The sequence below is a fragment of the Zeus faber genome, assembly GCF_960531495.2.
Source record: "Zeus faber genome assembly, chromosome: 3".
NCBI lineage: Eukaryota > Metazoa > Chordata > Actinopteri > Zeiformes > Zeidae > Zeus > Zeus faber.
In genome coordinates this window covers 9,879,650-9,898,388 of record NC_137190.1, presented here as the reverse complement: position 1 = coordinate 9,898,388, position 18,739 = coordinate 9,879,650, and the positions used below count along the sequence as shown (strand labels likewise).

At 46.8% G+C, this 18,739-nt stretch overlaps 1 protein-coding gene across 2 annotated transcripts in view; it reads right to left on the bottom strand.

The window, feature by feature from the left end:
- Positions 1-18,739, bottom strand: part of fto (FTO alpha-ketoglutarate dependent dioxygenase) — a 132,031-nt gene that overhangs the window by 95,379 nt on the left and 17,913 nt on the right. Inside the window, exons 2-6 of one of the 2 annotated variants that reach the window (XM_079997022.1) lie at positions 10,017-10,094; positions 8,515-9,577; positions 6,182-6,307; positions 3,280-3,359; positions 2,810-2,953 (exon numbers count right to left, since the gene is read on the bottom strand). In XM_079997022.1, the coding sequence (XP_079853148.1) occupies positions 2,810-2,953; positions 3,280-3,359; positions 6,182-6,307; positions 8,515-9,577; positions 10,017-10,094 (1,491 nt within the window). The remainder of the gene's footprint in view (positions 1-2,809; positions 2,954-3,279; positions 3,360-6,181; positions 6,308-8,514; positions 9,578-10,016; positions 10,095-18,739) is intronic. The other variant, XM_079997021.1, reaches the window with a different exon arrangement.

The window sequence follows — 18,739 nt, the reverse complement described above, 5'->3', positions numbered from 1 at the left end:
TCTTTGGGCCCCCAAGGTAAATGCTGTGTTTCAATCAAATTTTGGAGATGAGATCCCTTATCCTTGAGATCAATGACCTTCGCAGTCAGCCGTAGCTACTCTCTCAATATCGCCACGCGACAGGGCAATCGCGGAAAGCCAAGAACGCGGCCGTGAGCGCCCCCCATCGTGCGGCCGACGGCTGAAGGCCTTGGGTTGGGTTTATCAGAAAAAACAAGGTTAAAACAAACAAAAGTTTTCCTTTGAGTTCACCTTAAGGAAAAGAAAGGAAAGGATAATGTAAACACAATAGGGATAAAATGGAGAACACCAATGCACATCAGTCTGCCGGTAAATATTTCACAAGAGGCGGGTTTGAAGGCTGTAAACGGCGTTGAGGCTGAGCCGACACTTTGCAAGGCCACACTAAGAGCTCAGAGCCCGGGGAAAAGTTTTGTCCTGGAAAAACAAAAAAAGAAAAAAAACACAACACGTGAAGGTCACACACCTGCCTCTATGCTAAGTTTACTTTTCTGCTATGTGGGAGAAGCCTGTCCCTAACCCTTCAATATTTACCGTGCCGGGGGGGGCGGGGGGGACTTCATCATTAGAGGGCGTCCCCCAGGGCCACACTGTCACACACCCACCTGGGAAGTGACACCGTGGCTTTAAATGAGACAAGACATTTGCGTCTGGGATTTGCATTTCAAAGCCGAGCAGGCGTATAGGGCCGTGTGGTGATGCCACTCGCACACCGCTCTCCTCCGCCCGGTAAACCCACGCACCAGCCTCACGACATCCCACTCACCGGCCAGAAAGGCTAGTGATATTAAGGTAAAAAAAAAAAAAGCGGAAACAAGGTTTGACAAACAGGCCGGCGGGATCATCTGTTCTACCTGTCCTTCCCAGCTCCTTCCCTCTCTTTCTCTCTCAGGACCGGCTGCAAACCGGCCGAATCTGTTCCCTCTCGCGCTCCCTCTCTATCTGATGGCAGATGCCCCGCGACATCTTCGTCAGCCGCTAACCCTCCGACAACTCTCTGCCGCCACCCCTCCTCTGTTCATCCAGCCGCTGCGCACACCGCCCTCAAAGTAACACGAGCTGGCGCTGGTCCTCCGCCTCGTTTAGCCCGTTTTAAGGGGAGGCCCGGAAGACGCCGGTCGGGTCAGACAGCCGGCGTGTCTCCGGCTTGTTCGCTCCTCGGTCGTCCATGTCAAACACGACCCGTGCAATATGCGCCCGCCAAGCACCGGAGTGGACCGCATTCATAAATAACTCTGCCAACAATACATCATTTAAGTGGGTGTTCTGCTCTCATGGGCATCTACAAACAAATGGCCACATCGATCATCGCAATCGCTCGGTAGGGGAGGGAGCGAGAGCCCCCTCGAGCAGCAGACCTCCCTCTTACTTAAGTACGAGCGGGTGCACACACACACACACGCGCGCGCACACACACACGCACGCACGCACGCACGCACGCACGCACGCACGCACGCACGCACGCACGCACGCACGCACGCACGCACGCACGCACACACACACACACACACACACACACACACACACACACACACACACACACACACACACACACACACCAATATACCCATACACACAAATCCAGACACACATAGTGATACATGCACCTAAATAACCGGGGTCCCTTCCCCCAGGTGTAGCACTACGCTGGGTAATCCTGCGGCGTTTGGCGGCCGGCTAGCAGGTGTTACTTCTCGACTAGCGTAGAAGGCCCTATTGTTTGGCGGTGATGAATAATTAATACTGCCTACAACCTTTAAACAACCTTATGCCAAGCTCATCTGTCATGGCGTCTCGCCGAGGAGCCCGGGTGCTAGCGTTTGCTTGAAAGGCTGCTGGGGGGGCTGGAGCGTGCAGCTGGGGAGGGAAGTGAAGTGCTAGTTTAACTGTTGGCCTCCGGCAGCCGAATGCGGGGCCACTGGTAGCGCCGCAGACGCCCCCACGCAGCCGTTTCCCTTCACCCCGTTGTATCCTTCCATAGCTCAAGCCGGTGTCAGTCAATGTTGTGCGTGGAGGAGAGAGCGGGGAGTGGTTTTGGCTACACCCTGAGATAACATATGGAGGGGCACGTGCTAACGATCCATCACATCCGAGGACAAATGAGAGCAACGTGAATCCGACAAGAGGCAGCGTTTTCCTGAGGAGAAACAAACAGCAAAGTCGAAGTTGCGCGCCCACTGGACTGGTCGGCGTTTTTTCGGCTTATCGGTAGGGCTGGGCAACATTGACACATCTTTTCTGACCAATAACTCCATATCGATAATTGTGGAAAATGTGTATATACTGACAAAGCAAGTCGAGGCATTGACCAGAAGAGCTAAAACATTCTATGAAGTTCAGAACATTGTGATACCTTACTGTGGGATGTCATGCAGCCTTAAATATAATAATTAACTATATTTCGATATCTCCTCTCATAACAAAATATCAATGTTTTATCAATTGCCCAGATCTACTGAGCAGTGATGATAACCAGCACCCAAGATGTAGAGGAAATAGAAAGATTGATCAAATGTAAAAAAAGAGTATTCCCAAATATTTGATCAGATCATCTAAACCTAGGCCTGATAGAGAGAACATTATCGGAAAATGAATTTTAACCAGGGTCGGCTTAGGAATAAGATAAGAGAAGATAAGATAAACCTTTATTAATGTTCCATTGCTAGTTTCCTGATAGTTGGATTTTGTGTTGGCCAGATAAGTTCAACCACGACCGACTCGGCAACCAGAAAAAAGCCAGAGTAGACTGAAAAACATGCAACGTGAACATCAGCGAGGACACGCCCACCTCATTGTGAATGTCCTCGCAGTGCTGCAGCGCGGTGGGGAGCATCGACCGCAGGCTGTGGGCGCTGGTGTCCGGCTCCGTGTGCAGGTTGGACAGGGCCTCCCGGCAGCGTGACTGGATGTAGTCCAAGGTCCCCCTGGAACACTGGGGGGACGGGACAGACAGGCAGACGCATTATAACACCCCCCTGCTGGATGTTAAAACGTAAACAATCATAGCGTTTGTGAAGTTGCCGATATCTAAATTTTTCCACCACGGATGTCTGGAAAACGATGAGGTCCTTAATAAGGAAATGAATGGCTTTTTTTTATTTTGTTATTATTTTTTGTGTTTCTCATAATCATTTAGTTGCTTTTGTGAGTGTTTTGTTTCCCTTTAAAAGCTCTCTCCGAAAAAAAGACTTGATATGGACGGACGGATGGGCGGACAGGTAGACAGACAGATAGACAGACAGATAGACAGATGCTCACCTCTGCCATTCTGTGCGTTGAGCTGAAGCGGGCGGTGTCTCCGGCCAGGACGCAGTGCTGATGGGTGCTGTTCAGGTCGTCTGGTGGAGACGGCACAACGCAGCACACTCAAAATACTTACAGTACCTCCTCCAATACAGCAGATAAAAAAAAACCAATGTTATTAATCACCCAACAGGAGTCAATCCATCTGAATGCGAAGGGAATGGAATATTTATCATTAAAAACTGTACCCGGAAAAAAATAAAATAAAAACAAGACAAGCTGAACGGAACAGAAAAGCACCCCGAGAAGCTCGCGTGTACGTGTGTGCGTGTGAACATGACATCTCGTACACTCCGCCAGACTGCGCTGCACTCCACCCGGCACCAAAACAAATGGACTGAGCCGTATTGTACGATAATTTTAATTACCACACAGCGGCAGATCTCGTTCAATCTGTCAAGACAGGAGGGCCATGCCGACAAACATTTGTCCAATATCGGGCAGGCTTCAGAAGGAAGCTTTACTGCTGTTTCTGGCATATCCCTCCATGTGTTTCTCTGTGTGTTTAGATGTTTCCCTAGCTCCGCCGTTATTTGCCTCATACCAATAATTAATTTAGCCCCGACAGAGCTGTCATTCACAGCACATGTGCATATTTACACCCGCCTTGAGCGGGAGTACAATGGCTAATGCCTGTGATTTGAAAGTCAAACAGCCACATGCTTTGAGAGGATGATATTATTGTTTGGTGGGGGAAAAAAAAAAAAAAAAGCAGAAAAAGGAAAAAGATTGCAACAAACAAAACAACTCCTCCCCTTGATGAGATTGTGAAGGATTAGGTCTCTGGGCAGAATTACTCTGCGTCTTTAAAACTGTTTATATCCAATAACAAATTATCTCCATCAATCTGCTCGTTTCTTGGCGCATCTGACGTCTCGGCGGGATCAGGAGGCAGGAGTGGCAAACTCGATAACTGTAATAAATATTTATCTTTCTTTCAACCCCTACGCCTGCTGCCACTTGTCCTTTTTTCCAGGAAGCAGGCTTTTAAATATATTGGGTCAACTCTTTTCTTCTACCTCCCTGTGCATTGGGAGCTTGAAATCTGATTACTGAACAGGGCCAGTGTCAAGACTTGCATGGTTGTTTTTTTAACCGCTGAAATTCCATTTGGGTGGAAATAACAGTGATTCAATTTGCCTCGAAGCGCTCAGACATTAGCAGTTCAAAAGGGCCCGTCTGTGACAAATGGCCCTCAAAAGACATTACGGTGTCCGCGGTTATAAGCTATTGTTGTTTTTGTGTGTTTTTGTTGTTACAAGCTGCTTCCCCAAAAAAAAAAAAATAATAAATGGGGTTGCTTTTTGTTCAAAAACCCAGTTCAGTGGTGGGAGCTCTGTGTCTATGTTGTGTGGTGTGTGTGTGTGTGTGTGTGTGTGTGTGTGTGTGTGTGTGTGTGTGTGTGTGTGTGTGTGTGTGTGTGTGCTCATGTAGGCTGGCGGTGCAGGCGAGTGTGAGCCGCTATCTGGGTGAAGCCATCGGCCTCCCCAAGTGGAGGATAAATCCCTGTTGATCCTCCTCCGTCAAGTCCCATTACAAAGGCCTGCGCAACAGTCCATCACTCCATAGCCATGGCTCCACCGCCACTATCCTGCAGCTAGAGCAGCACACGTGGTGTACCATCTCCAGTGTGAGTGCCTATTTAGTAAGGAGAGCAGGCAGCCGAGTTGTACGATTAAAATATGTTTGGTTGTTATATTTCCTTAAGAATATATGTACGCTATTTCATAAAATAGATTAAATCTGTTTTTTTAATTCAATTCAATTCCATTCAAGAGGTTTATTTGTCACATACATATACATATGTACATACGTTGAAATTGCTTTGCACCTCACCCGGAGATGATGCACAATAGCTACTAAACCGAACATAATAGTTAACCTAATTCCTACCTAGCAACTAACTGAAACTAACTGATTCCTAAAACGTAATGCAGTTAGTGAATAGAATAGTGTTTGGCGAACACAGTGATACAAAACGGATAAAAATACTAAAATGTGGATAATCAACGCGGAGCGCCTGTGCAGACAGCCACAACGGGCGGCGCCACGCCCAATAGTGAATGTATAAAAAAACAATAGCAAAGAAACCACAAGTCTATAAACTGCAACAAAAGGTGCAGAAGCATTGTGATTGACTGATAAGCTCATGTGATAATCGCTTTGTGTAAAGACAGTTGGCTTCGGAAAAGTATAAAACATCGCATCTTGCATTAAATGTCACACTTCTTTGATTAATGAATTTATACAAATAGTAGGTGTTTTTAAATATTCCAGGTGTATCAGCAAACTAATGTGAATTCATTTTAAATCATGTATTTAATATTAGATTTAAAGAGTTCATATATAAACAGACAGTATATTGTATATGTGTATATATATATATATATATATATATATATATATATATATATATATATATATATATATGAAGTGTGTGTCTGTGAGGCAGGCAGAGGAGGTGGGGATGTCTGCTGCAGCCATCAGCATTAAGGAGGTGATTTACACCCACGTGGCTCGCTGCCTGTCCTTTCCACAGAGACTGGGCCGGCATTGGGTCACAGGACTTCATAAAATAACATTTGGTTTTCCTAACCCCTCTAATGCACACATGGAACCTTAGGGCTCCGTGCTCCGGCCGGTCTCCCCCCACCCGAGCGAGAGAGTGAGACAGGGAGGAGGAGATGGAAGCAGGAAAAAAAAAAGAGGCTGAAGTGCATCCGGCTTGCACGGCCCGTTTGAGGCGGGGTACCAAAAAAAACACAATATGTTTCTTTCAAAGTCAGAGCGGATCATTATGTGTTAATATGCGTCGTCCCTGCCTCTATGAATGTGGTGTGAGGAGTCGGGGTAGCACCTGTCATGTAGTAGCAGTCTCCAGACTGCAGGGGCAGCGCCAGGCCTGGGGTGTAGATGTCCCAGGCCACCTTCAGCCCGATTCTCCAGCACGCCATTTCACCGCTGCCACCCTCGCCACCTTCACCTGTCAGTCAGTCACACACCACCCGAGTCAGATCACGTCAGGGCTGCCCCACATCCTGTCACTTCCCACTTCCCCTTTGTATCCAGCTTCCCGTAACTCAGCACTATTACCTCACAAGATGCCACATCGGGCACAGTCTTGTTTTGAATTAATCTTGGACATTTTAAGCAGGATGCTCATGCAAGTTAAATTCAGGGCAACGGTGTAATGAGCTTAAATCTCTGGGTCAACAACACTGGAAGCCCTCGGTAAGGAGCACACGGAAGCCCCAGCACCCAGACAACGGCGCTAACAAATACAACCCTGTAACTAGGATGGAAGGAATCATTGCAAGGCAGATTTAGCAGGGATTGCATGTTTTGGTATTATCATATTGGATTTGAGCACAGTGTTCATACGGCCTAAATGCCGTGTGAGAGGAAATAATAAGAAAGAGGCCTGTGATGTTATTTCGAGGAAGTATGTAGCAGTGTGTTATCAGACAATGGGCTTTGGATGTTTTCCGATTTTCGAGGCCAAATCGCTCTGTCTAACCAGCTCTCCTGTCCTGCTTACTTCTTCCATCCCATAAAGGCACACTAAGAAAACCATATCTGGCTTTGCCCGGTCGACACCCTTCAGCAAAATCAATACTAACGTCTTCCCGGGCCTCTCTGCCCCACAGCTGCCTTTTCCTTTGCTCAGCACGGATAAATAGTAACTTAATTTCCAGCCAGTGTGCGCTGAGAGCCAGCTAATGACACCACTCCCCAAGGCCTCAGAATGGTGGAAGATCATCCTCCTGGCCGGAAAACACTCAGCCACGGCAGATTCCTGTGGATCAGTGCGGCTAGGAAAAGATAAACTCGAAATGCCGCGCAGGCTTGGGGGGCGTGGGGGGGGGGGGGGGAGGCAGGCGAGAGCCTACAGACAGGGGAGGCAGGTGCCGTGCAACACATGCTGCCTCTGTACATCTCAGAGATCGGACGCGTTACAGTCTACGGCTCATTTGTGCCGCGACAGATGAAAAAGCCGGTGTCAGCCCGAGAACGATGTGAAAAACATGACCCCGTTGCAAAAAGTGCAACATTCCTTGTCGTAACAATTCCATCATCCTCGGGTCTGGGAGTCCTCGGAGCTGTCTGGCCGAAGTGAATGTGCATTTTGTTTGCCGTAATGCACCGCGGGTGTAGCTCGGCGCAGCACCGGTCAGGCCTTTCATCTCTGAATTCTGGGACCTGTGGGATTGCACTGGCCTAGAAAGGCACACAGCTGCAAAGCGCACAGGTCTGTTTTGTGATGGTGTTTGAAGCTCAGGAGGTTAGAGGTGATTTGGGTCAGAACAAAATCATCTAAGCAGACCTCGAGAGCAGGTGGGTCCGGTTAAGAAGGCCCACCAAGGGAAAAGTGCGAGAAGTTACAAGGAAAGATCTAATAGGTTAACCGCACCGTAAACTGAGGGACAACAAAAACAAAAATATACCGATCGGACTGCACTCAAATGTCCCATCGGTCTAAAAATCAGCCCCTCTATACCATCGATATACAAGTAAATGGATTGGTTACCCAGAATAATACCGTGATGGGCTTGGCGCATCTTGAGTGGTCCACATCACACAACGAACAGACAACAAACTGACTGCACGGTTCTCGCAGTGCAGTCAAGGAAAACTCATCACGGCAGAGATTATTATTCCGTATCAGATAATTGTGCGTTGATCATTTCTGTAGGGAATAGAATAAGATGCAACGTTATGTGCGATAAGACGTGTTTGTCAGGAGTGCACCGCTAGGCCCACGTGGTGGGGACTCAGCTCAGAGTGTCTGTGATCTCCCTGATCAGTTGCAGATAAGGCTTTCGGCAGCAAGCCAGCGATGACATTTGATAATGCCCTGACGCTATCGCCCCGATGGATCGGATGGCTGCCCTGCCAGAGGCCATGTCTACAGCTGCTTTGCTGCTGTCAGGCCATAATACACAAGGTTAGTCACATCTGATCCATTGTAAAAGGCACCAAGATAACAGCATGGAATATTAGATTTGAAACGATAACGTTTGGTCGCCATATCTTAGGGAGTTATACAATTAGGGTGGTGTAGTTTAGATTAAAGTGGAAATGTGTCAGTTAATGTCATAAAAATATAAATATATTCAATATGTATGGTCAGTAAATGACAGGGTCAGTGAATAAGTAGAAGTATTGCCGAGTTTATAACTTTGTCCTTACCCTTGTCATCATGGCAACTGTAGCTGTACACAGCCACTGGTGATTGGCCAATAAGGTTCTCATCGTGGTGCCAGCCCACCGCCATTTTGCCCATGCCATAGTAAGGCTCCTCCTTAAGATGGCTCATAGCTGCCGGGTCCATGTAGTTGAGCAGGGTGATGTTGAACTCGGCTGGGCCAGTGCAGACCCGGCGGGGGCTCGGCTGGGAGCAGCCCTGTGAGCTCTCCTGCTCCTCCTCGTCTTCGATGTGGTAGTCGGACAGGCTGTGCTTCAGTTCAGCAACGGGTTTCTCCTGGGCCCCGAGTTTGACGGGCTCAGGCTCCGTGCAGCCGCCGGCCTTATGTGTCCAGGTAGAGCGTTTACCCTCGCTCGCTTTCAAACCAGGTTCACTTTGTATCGCCTGGGAAGACTCGCCCTCTTCGCTGCTGTGCTTAGACTCCGACTCCCACTCTGCCTCTTGTCTGGAACCGGGACAGTCCTCTTCGCTGTGTTTGGACTCAATCTCCCACTCCTCACTGTGCTTGGACTCTGTGTCCCCCTCGTCACTTTGTCTGAACTCGGAGTCCCCCCCCTCGCTGTGCTTGGACTCTGTGTCCCCCTCCTCGCTTTGTCTGGAGTCGGACCCTCCCCCCTCGCTGTGCTTGGACTCAGAGTCCCCTTCATTTCCGCACTTGGCCTCGGCCTCCCCCGCTGTCGAGCACCGCTTGTCCCCTATCTGTCTCTGAGACACATCCGAGCAAAAGTAGGTATTGAGCTCCCACAAAGCCTTGCACGCAGCCCTCAAGTCGGGGTCGCAACAGGTTTGACTCTTGGCCTCGCCGTCCTCGCTGTGCCATGGGATGGCGAACAGCCGCGTGTCCAGGTAGCGGTAGGTGTGGCCCGGCTGTCCCAGGAGTGCCCGCGACACGGCCGTGAACACATCTCGGTCGCGGACGCGCACCAAGTCTCTCAGGAGGCAGCCCTTGCTCCGTAAGGTGAGTAGAGCCGCCTGCACCTGGCTGTGGAGCTCGGCGGGCAGGGAGCAGGATCGCCTCAGCACCAGGCCGGAGTAACTAGAATCCCACTGGGAGAACATAAAACCTGCTTATTATTATCGCATCATGACCCCTACAGGTCTCATATTCATCGACAAAAGAGAAAAGTTAAGCAAGCAGTTTGAACTGATTATGCATTTCTGGCATGCCGATGAAAGTGTGATCTTTCTTTAGTAGTTTTTCAGAAAAACACAGCAAAAAAATCCATCCTGCATGTATGCATACATAGAATCGGCGGACAGAAATGTGAAAGTTTCTAAACTGAAAGAAATCTTGAACCGAATGAAAGATTAAGAAGTGTAATTAATCTTCTATGCCATTGCATAGAGCCAGTATCAGGAGAACAAAAAAAAACACAATCATTATTCAAACAGTGTAAGTAAGCAGTAAAAGACAAAAGGCAGATGGCTTTGGTCTTAGCCACAGTACTGGACCCATTTGAATTGTCTCCAGGTCAAACTGACTCACCAGTTGCTGGAAACCGCGGTCTGAAGGCCTCAGGAAGGGGATCTTCTGGTCTCCCAACTCCTGCAGTAGCCTACGTCTCTGGAAGACCAAATGAAAGGCGACGTGCAGATCAAGGCACAGCCGTGTGGATTGCCATGAGCAGTGTCATAACACACTGTCTGTGATGCCGCTGTTCAAATATCAATTTATATAATAGAGGCGACCCGATAAAGGGACGCAAACAATTACGCCGAGTTTGATCATGCAAAACAGCTGCATCTACCAACAACCAAAGGCTGTAGATACTTGCTTAAGCCAATAAGGTAAATCACAGTATTTGACAAGTGGATACACTTTCGATGATATGAGTGTTTTTTCGACCGTCCTTGGTGTCCCCACGTTTGCTTTCACTGAAGTCTCACATTTTTTATGATTTTTGGAGGGGTTCCTCGCAACCTTATAAAAGATGCAGCTTGCCGTAAGGAGCTCTCCCAATAAAACTCCAAAACCTGGTGGACAGATCAAAGTGCCTTTCATTGCTACGCATTCCATTCCGACCTGTAAATCCAATGGCAACTGGCGTAAAACTGCAATACCCAAATAAATTTCACAAGTGCTGCCCCACCCTGCCTCTTTCCCCCGACTGCCTGTGTGCCTGTGTATGTCTGTGTGTGTGTGTGTGTGTGTGTGTGTGTGTGTTAAAAGTGTGTATTCGTGCATGCACATTTATATATGCTGCAAATCAATATGTGTGTATATTTGTGTATAGAAATAAGTAATGTGTGTGTTAGGGTTGTGTGTGTGGGCGCAAGTCACCTTTGTCCATTTCTCCACAGGTGCACACACAAAACCATATAATGTCCTTATGGTGTGCAAAGGAGCCGTGTCAAAGACCTACTGTGGCCTTTTCAGACCCTTAAAATTCACCGACACCTTTACGAATGCACCGCACATTAACCACCCTAGACGGAGGGCTATGACATATATATGTATATATTTATATATATATATATATATATATATATATATATATATATATATATATATATATATATGTTTTAATAGAGAACAGGCGACGTATATATATTTCCCAGACATTTACTGTGAGCATCTCACATTTCTGTTGGCAAAATAATGCCAGAGACCTCATGCAGCACGCAAAGGAATACAGAAACCACCACTGGCAAAATATGTCTTGACTTTTAGGACGAAATAAAAGCTCCTGTTAATGACATTAAAGTGTAGGTATAAAAAGACTTGACTCGAGAGGTTGGATCAAAAAGAGGACAGGCTGAGAAGGTATGCACGTTAAATACAAACAGAATGAAAACAGATCCAAAATAGGGAGGAAAGAGAGGAAACAGAGAGAGAGAGAGAGAGAGAGAGAGAGAGAGAGAGAGAGAGAGAGAGAGAGAGAGAGAGAGGGAGAGAGAGAGGGAGAGAGAGAAGACACTAAATCTGAGCCTTGGGGGGATGCATTTCTTTACCTAAGGCTAAACAACTCAGGATCCACTGAAAGTTTTCTTAAAGGATGCACACGAGCGTACAGGCCTCTCATTTTATTCTGGAACAAACAAAAACAGGCCCACAGACAGTTGGAATCTACAACACAAAACAACATGCACTATTCATGGCCAGGCTCCATTCAAAAGGCTGCCAGCGAGAGTCAGGGAGAAACTGACAATCTGACACACATTCATTGGTGTCAAATTCCAGCTCATGGCAGAAGCTCAAGATATCAAGGCCAGACTCCAAGTAGTGATCTGTGTGTGTGTGGTGTGCGTGCGTGTGTGTGTGTGTGTGTGTTTGTGTGTGTGCACATGTGTATATTTATACGTAAAAATGTACACACAAGGGCATGTGTTGTGCCTGCGTGCACGGAAGGTAAGGCCACTTCCCCGTGGTTTTATTCACCACAGACAAACCGATAGCGTACACAAAAGGCGCAAGCGCATGTATATGTGCGTGCGCGCTAGTCCACTGGCATGCATGCCCCTATAGACACACACACACACACACACACACACACACACACACACACACACCCACACACACGCACGTACACAAACATGCCCAGCTGGGTCAGTGAGCGCAACGCAACCGGGCATGTCACGCACATGTCAAATACATCAAGCCGCTCAGAAATTCCACAGAAGACAAGCCGTTCTACCGGCCCTGTGAAGCAGACGGGCCCTCGCCGTATCAGAGAGGAAGAAGACTTTTCTCTGTCTGTTTATCTGTCCGTCTCTGCCGGGAAAGACGGGGGGAAAAAAAGAAAGACACGAGGCGCAAAAGGTCTGCGTTTCCACTCAAACCCAAGGAATGGGATTACCAATTCCATAATAGCGGGGATGTTTTATGGTGGCCGTGCCGACCAATCCGTACTGAGTGATATATCTGATGTTTTCTCCTCTTTTAATCTCTCTATTCCTTGATGGGATTATATCCTCAGACGGACTGTTTATCACAGGAAAAAACATATTAGGTAGAATAGAGCTCAATCGGGTTGCTTTGATCTTGGCCTATAAGCGATATCACACTGTGTACGTTCAATTTATTTATTTTATTCATTTCCATCTGTGACACTTCAGCGGTCACTTTCTTCAAAGCGGTCTGTGGAGAGTAGATTAATGTCCAGCGCTTAGCATCAATGGCTCAAAATAGCCAGACAACTCTGGCAGGTCCACACGAGAATCCCTTTAGCTTGGATCAAAAAAAAAAAAAAAGAACAGTTTTCCATTTCCAAGTTTTTGTCTACCCTGGAGGGTCCATTAGAACCTGGCGCTGTGGGACTGCTAAGGGAGAAAATGTGTCTCCAAGCAGGCTGGAGTAGATTCAGATGATACAAAGTGAGGGATAAAAATGTATGGTCACAAATAAGATTTAGAATTGTAATAAATATTGTTGTTATTGTTATTGTTATTATTATTATTATAAGTAGTATATTATTATTAGTAGTAGTAGTAGTAGTAGTATATTTTTAAGTGCTGCTATCCTGTGATAAAACACATTTTTAATTAATTTTGAATCTGAGATTGTATTTAATTCATTACATTAACACTGGTATGTATAATTTTTTTTATAAATAGATGCTGTTATGATTAATTAAAAGTTACCATCAATGAGTAAAACATTTCTGGGATACAGCATTTGTTTTATCATTGCACTTGCTACAGTTATGTTTTATACATATATGAAAGATATTTTATACTGGCCTCACTAAATCATCAAAATGGACCATATGTCTTCTTCTGCATACAGAAGCCAGATGTACACAGTGCATCCACTTCCACGGTGAAGAGTTAGACCTCCAACCCACAGGGGGCAGCACTTCAATGATTGCTTCCGCCCTTCTGTGGCCTCAAGGGGAGACGTGATGAGAGATAGCCGTGTAATAAAGCTCCCTGTTTAAATAGCAAACCATTGGTACGTGTGTGACAGCCATTTCAAGAGTGGCCTCTTTCTGTAAAGCTCAAGGAGAGTCAACTGTTTTGACAAGTCAGCTGTAAAACATTGGCCTCAAACAAGGAGGCGAGAGGGGGACATGAAAGACGCTTCCGCCTCCATCCATTTGGCGGAGGGTTGCAGAATGTATAGAGCCGGTGCGAGGCCACCCGGCGCAGAGACCAGGGCTACGAGGGCGGAGACAGAACCCGCCGCCGCCGCCTCGCATCGCACCCGCCGGCACAAAAAGGATTAAAGCGGAAAAAGATGAACTAGTTGGAAACTATACGGCGACAAAAGTATTTTGTTTTCTGTGTGTAAGTGTGTGTATGTTTTTGTGTGTGTGTGTGTGTGTGCGTGTCTTTTTCATGTGTCTAAGTACAAAACGAAGGGCTCCCACACCTGAGCAAACAGACGCTACTTCACTGCTATCTAACGTGTTCCCTACACAGGAGGTCTGCAGAGGTCCAGGCCTACCTCGTCCACAGGACACGTCGCTGAAGCACTCGAACTGCACTGAGATAACACAGCACCTCGGTGCGACCTCACACACACACGCGCGCGCGCACACACCCATAGAAGGAGGAACAACGCTCCCCGCTTTCATAACGTCGTGTCATTGTGTACAGCTCTGCAGTGGCATCATTTCAGTGTGAATCGCTTCTTGGAAAAGCTGAAAAAGAGCATGCGTGCATGTGTGAGGTCTGAAGTAGGAAGTGGCAAATTAAAGCAATTTGGCAAAGCACCAAAATTTCCATAGAGCGCGCTGCAATTTGCATGTGAAGTGTTTCACATGTAAAGCGTGGCATATAACAACCAAACTCAAACTAACAAAGCGAGGGAGAAACAAACAAAAAAACAATTAACCCTATCCTCCTTGACCCTCCTTCCTCACGTCTGATATGGGTTCATTCGTGGTGATGAGTTATTGTCAGGGCAGCAGAGGCAGCGGCTTGTTTGATTGGTTGTGATGGCTCACCAGCGGGAAGAGCTAATGAATGAATAGAATAGTGAATGGTGAATGGCTAACCGGTCGGAATGTGTGGGAGTTGACCCGAACGCTGGGGGGACCGCAATGCCTAAACCCCACGTCCACCCAAGCTGCAGGAGCTGCACATGCATATAAATTCAAGTGAGAACTCACGGCTAAATGGTTCATCCCTGGTCGGCTCGGTACGCTGTACTGCCAAAACATTACCCTGCATCGCCCATGTAAACCTTTCCAAATTATCATTGGGAAAGTCTCACACAAGCTCTTACATTGTCTATCACTATGGACCCTTCCATTGTTTTTTGGCAAACCATGACTATAATGACGCATTATGTCACAACTCACAACTTGCATTTTAATTTAAAAAGATCTTGACGCAATACGTAATAACTTCTGTCTGATAAGTTATTGTAATAATAATAATAATAATAATAATAATAATAATAATAACAAATAACTATGATTAAATGTGGTTATTACTAATTTCAGGGTATACAACTTTTTAGGATTAATAAACGATTATTTTAATTATTAATACCAGTTATTAATAATTATTCAGCACATACTGTAATAACACCCCAACATTTCTATATTGTCTTACAGACTTCACCCATCTCATGTTCCAAGGAATTTTTAAACCAATTCCTTCTTGATTTAGCCCATTTAGGAGGGAAATATATTTATATAATAGATGTCATTATAAAACAAACAAAAAAAGTCTCCTATAAAAAGGCTCTGTTTGTGCATTCCGACTCGAACACAGTAAATGATTTTGAGCCCTTCTACATCAACCAACACCTAACTTTTTTTTTTTCCTTAATGTTTTTATTGATCGCGTGAGCAGGTGATTTTGATTGTGAGTGAACCGACATCATGAACCGGCGTCACCTGCCATGCATACACAACACGCTCAGGGGTGGTCCGCAGGTAAGTCATGAAAAATGACAAAGGGGGCTTGTTCGGGGGCCTCGCTAATTGTTGTTGGAGGCTGAAGGCTGCGTTGTTCGTTTCACTTAGTGACGGGTGGGCAGGACGTGAGGCCATTAATATCAGAACGCGTCCATCCATCTACCCGAGCGAGGAAAGGGGCGGACCGCTCACGCCCTGTTTATGACATTGTTATAAGCACATTATGAGCGCTGCGGGGGACAATGTCCAGCCATTAATTAGATGCATACACACACAAAAAAAAAAGAACTGTACACACACACACACACACACCTGAAACCATAGCCTTGACGCACTTGAAATGACGCTTGGAAAGACAAAGACACACTCACACACAGTCTAGCACACAAACACTTTCATCGGCGCTTAGTCACACCAGAAGAATGTCACACTTTGCAGGTACATTACGCTAGCACAGCGCTGGTACACCATTTTAACTCAACATCAAACATCCCCCACCATCATCTCTGTCAAGCCTTTGCACGCCGGTGAGTGTGTGTGTGTGTGTGTGTGTGTGTGTATGTGTGTGTGGGCGGGCATGTGTGTGTCTGTGTGATGAATGCGCACTACACACACGCACGCACGCACACGCACACACACACACGCACACACACACACACACACACACACACACACACACGCACGCACACACAAACACACACACACACAAACACACACAAACACACACAAACACACACAAACACACACACACACAGAGTCTCAGAGTCTTAGAATCCTTCTGACACAGGTTTTCATATCAAGTATTTACAAATCCACCTGGGGGAAGTCCAGACAGACAATTTGGCATATGGCTGCCACGTTTAAGTGCTTCTCAATGTGTCTGTGGTGTCAACATCTATTTCACACTTATCCACACCTCAGAGGGGGAAAAGATGTTTCTTTGACCTTTAGCAAGTGCCAAATCCAAGAAGAAGAGTAAAAGGAAGAGAGAAAAAAGTGTAACAGAACAAGTGAGTAGAAGTAAGAGGATATATAAATATAGCGCCGACATATCAATAATATCATCGTATAATAATCATCTGGGATTTGGGTTATCGTGATAGAGTTAAAAGTTGTCTTTAAGGCTGCATCACAGAAGAGTAATGCAATTTTAGCTGTTCTAATCCTAACCCTAACCTTATCCACATTACGGATGATTGTTTCACATATGTTTGTTCTGTGAAGTTGTGAAATATCTTACAAAAGTCCCACGCCATTCCCAAAAGAAAAATGAAAAAAATGATTGATATTGATTAAAAAATGCATGCGATTTTAGATTTTCTCAATATGGCAGTACATGTTCCGATATATATGTATATATATGTACTCGATAAGTTTCATTGGAACAGTCATGTCATAAATGACACCGCCACAAAAGTTTCCTAAAAGTCATGTCTGTCATTTACTCTCATTTACTCTTAGATTGGAAACAGGAAAGCCTAACTCAATAACAGCACTTCTCTGACCTCTAGGTAGCCGCCCTTAAGCAGAAACGCGAGAGGCTTTTGCCACTTTGCCTTTAATTGTTAGTTTGTAGCTGGGCCATAATGTTTCCATTAAGATTACGTCGATAGAGGAAAGGCTTTTTAGTTTTCACCTTCAAATTACAACATGCTTTCATGAGGTCAGCGCTTTTCCTCGTGGAATGGGCAGTTTTAACACCGACACGGTCCCATGGCGTTCGGGCGGGGGGCCCCACTCCTGGGGGAGGGGGGGGCAAGCAAAGGGAGGGAGAACCGAGGGGGGGAAGGAGACTGTTGATTGAAAGACTGTGATTAGCAGTTTTCAGAGGGGCGCGCCGGGGCCACCGAGCTGATCTAACAGCGCTGTCGCGTCCCGAGGTGCAGTCAAGGAGAAGTCAGTGCTTTAGAAAAGCTCTCTCGACGTCTCGATCCCTTCCTTCCTCCCTCCCTCCCTCCCTCCCATCCTCCCTCTCAGTTCAGCCGGCCACACTTCTCTGCCTCTCCAAAAAAAATCAATATGGCTGTGCAAAGTGCTGCTTAGCCTGGAGGCGGGCTGACGCACTGGAAGGGCAGGAAGCTGCACTCGGGCGGCGTTCGAGGGATGTCCTCCATACCCCGTCCCACGGGCGGCGTCAAGGACGGGCCTACGGTCCTGGGGGCCACGGCTGGCTTCTTCCCGCTCCGTGCGTCCTCCCCGCTGCCGGCTCCGGGGCTGGGGGTGCCCAGCTTGGCAGGTTCAGCGGGAGTGGAGGAGATCGATAAGCAGGTGGAGCGTTAAAAACCCTCCATCCTCCACCCCTTGCTCCACAGGACGCCATCACACCATCCACAAGTCAAGCAGACCAAACACATTGCAGGTGCATGTCTGCGGCACGGCATGGCCACCACTGCACAGATGGGTGGGAGGACACCGGTTGTACTGTTCCAATTTGTTCCCAAAGTGACGGATTGGAGATCTGTGATGATCAACAGTTCAATAACACTCGATCTGTGCTCTGTGCCAGAGTGCCGCAGACTTCTGTTGCCCAACACATTTCAACACACTAGACCTGAGAAACCCCAACCCCTAAATGATCCCAATGAGCCTTGCATGGACGCCTATATCGGTGTATGAATATGTTGTAAGTCGCTTTGGACAAAATACATAATGATATACACAACGAAACATAAGGTGAGCAGGGCGGTGGCAGTAATGCACCAATATTGATGCTGCGATCAGTAAAGGGTCTAATACTGTACTCTTGCACCAGTACTTTGGCTTACTGCTCTGATAGCCCCCCCCCTTAAAAAAAAACAATAGAAATCCCCAAAATATTACAAAATAATGGATAATGATAAAAATATTGTTTGATGTTGTCAATACCGCCCAGCCCTCGTGTGCATCTGTATTGTGCCGAAACATCGTAATATATTCCTCTTTGTAAACTGCTGCATCCCTCATTTCCATACAGTAGGCTTGTCGACAAGTACGCGGGCGACGTGGATGAAGAGCACAAGGAGGATTTCAGTACCACCGCGTGTCTACGTGTGTGACTGACTGATCACAGTGGAAGTGGCTTGTGCCTCTAATCCGGTACCACTGTAAGACCGTGCAAAGACCCGGCTCTATGTACTGCAGCACGGGTTGATCAAACCCATCGTGTGACAGGCAACCTCTCCAAATTACGACAATTTCCGCAGCTCTGTGTCCTTTAGGCTCCATATATTAGATCATCTGCCGGCGCTGCCGAGCCCCGGCCCTTCATGTGGGATAAAGATGATTTGCAATCCAAACCGAAGGGTTGGAAGTCAAGGGTAAATGAGGGGCTGAGACAGGGGTAGAGAGGATGGATTGGATGACAGCTTTGACAATTACTGCACAGCTTTCGAAAGCTCTGCATCCATTTCCAAGGTTTAAA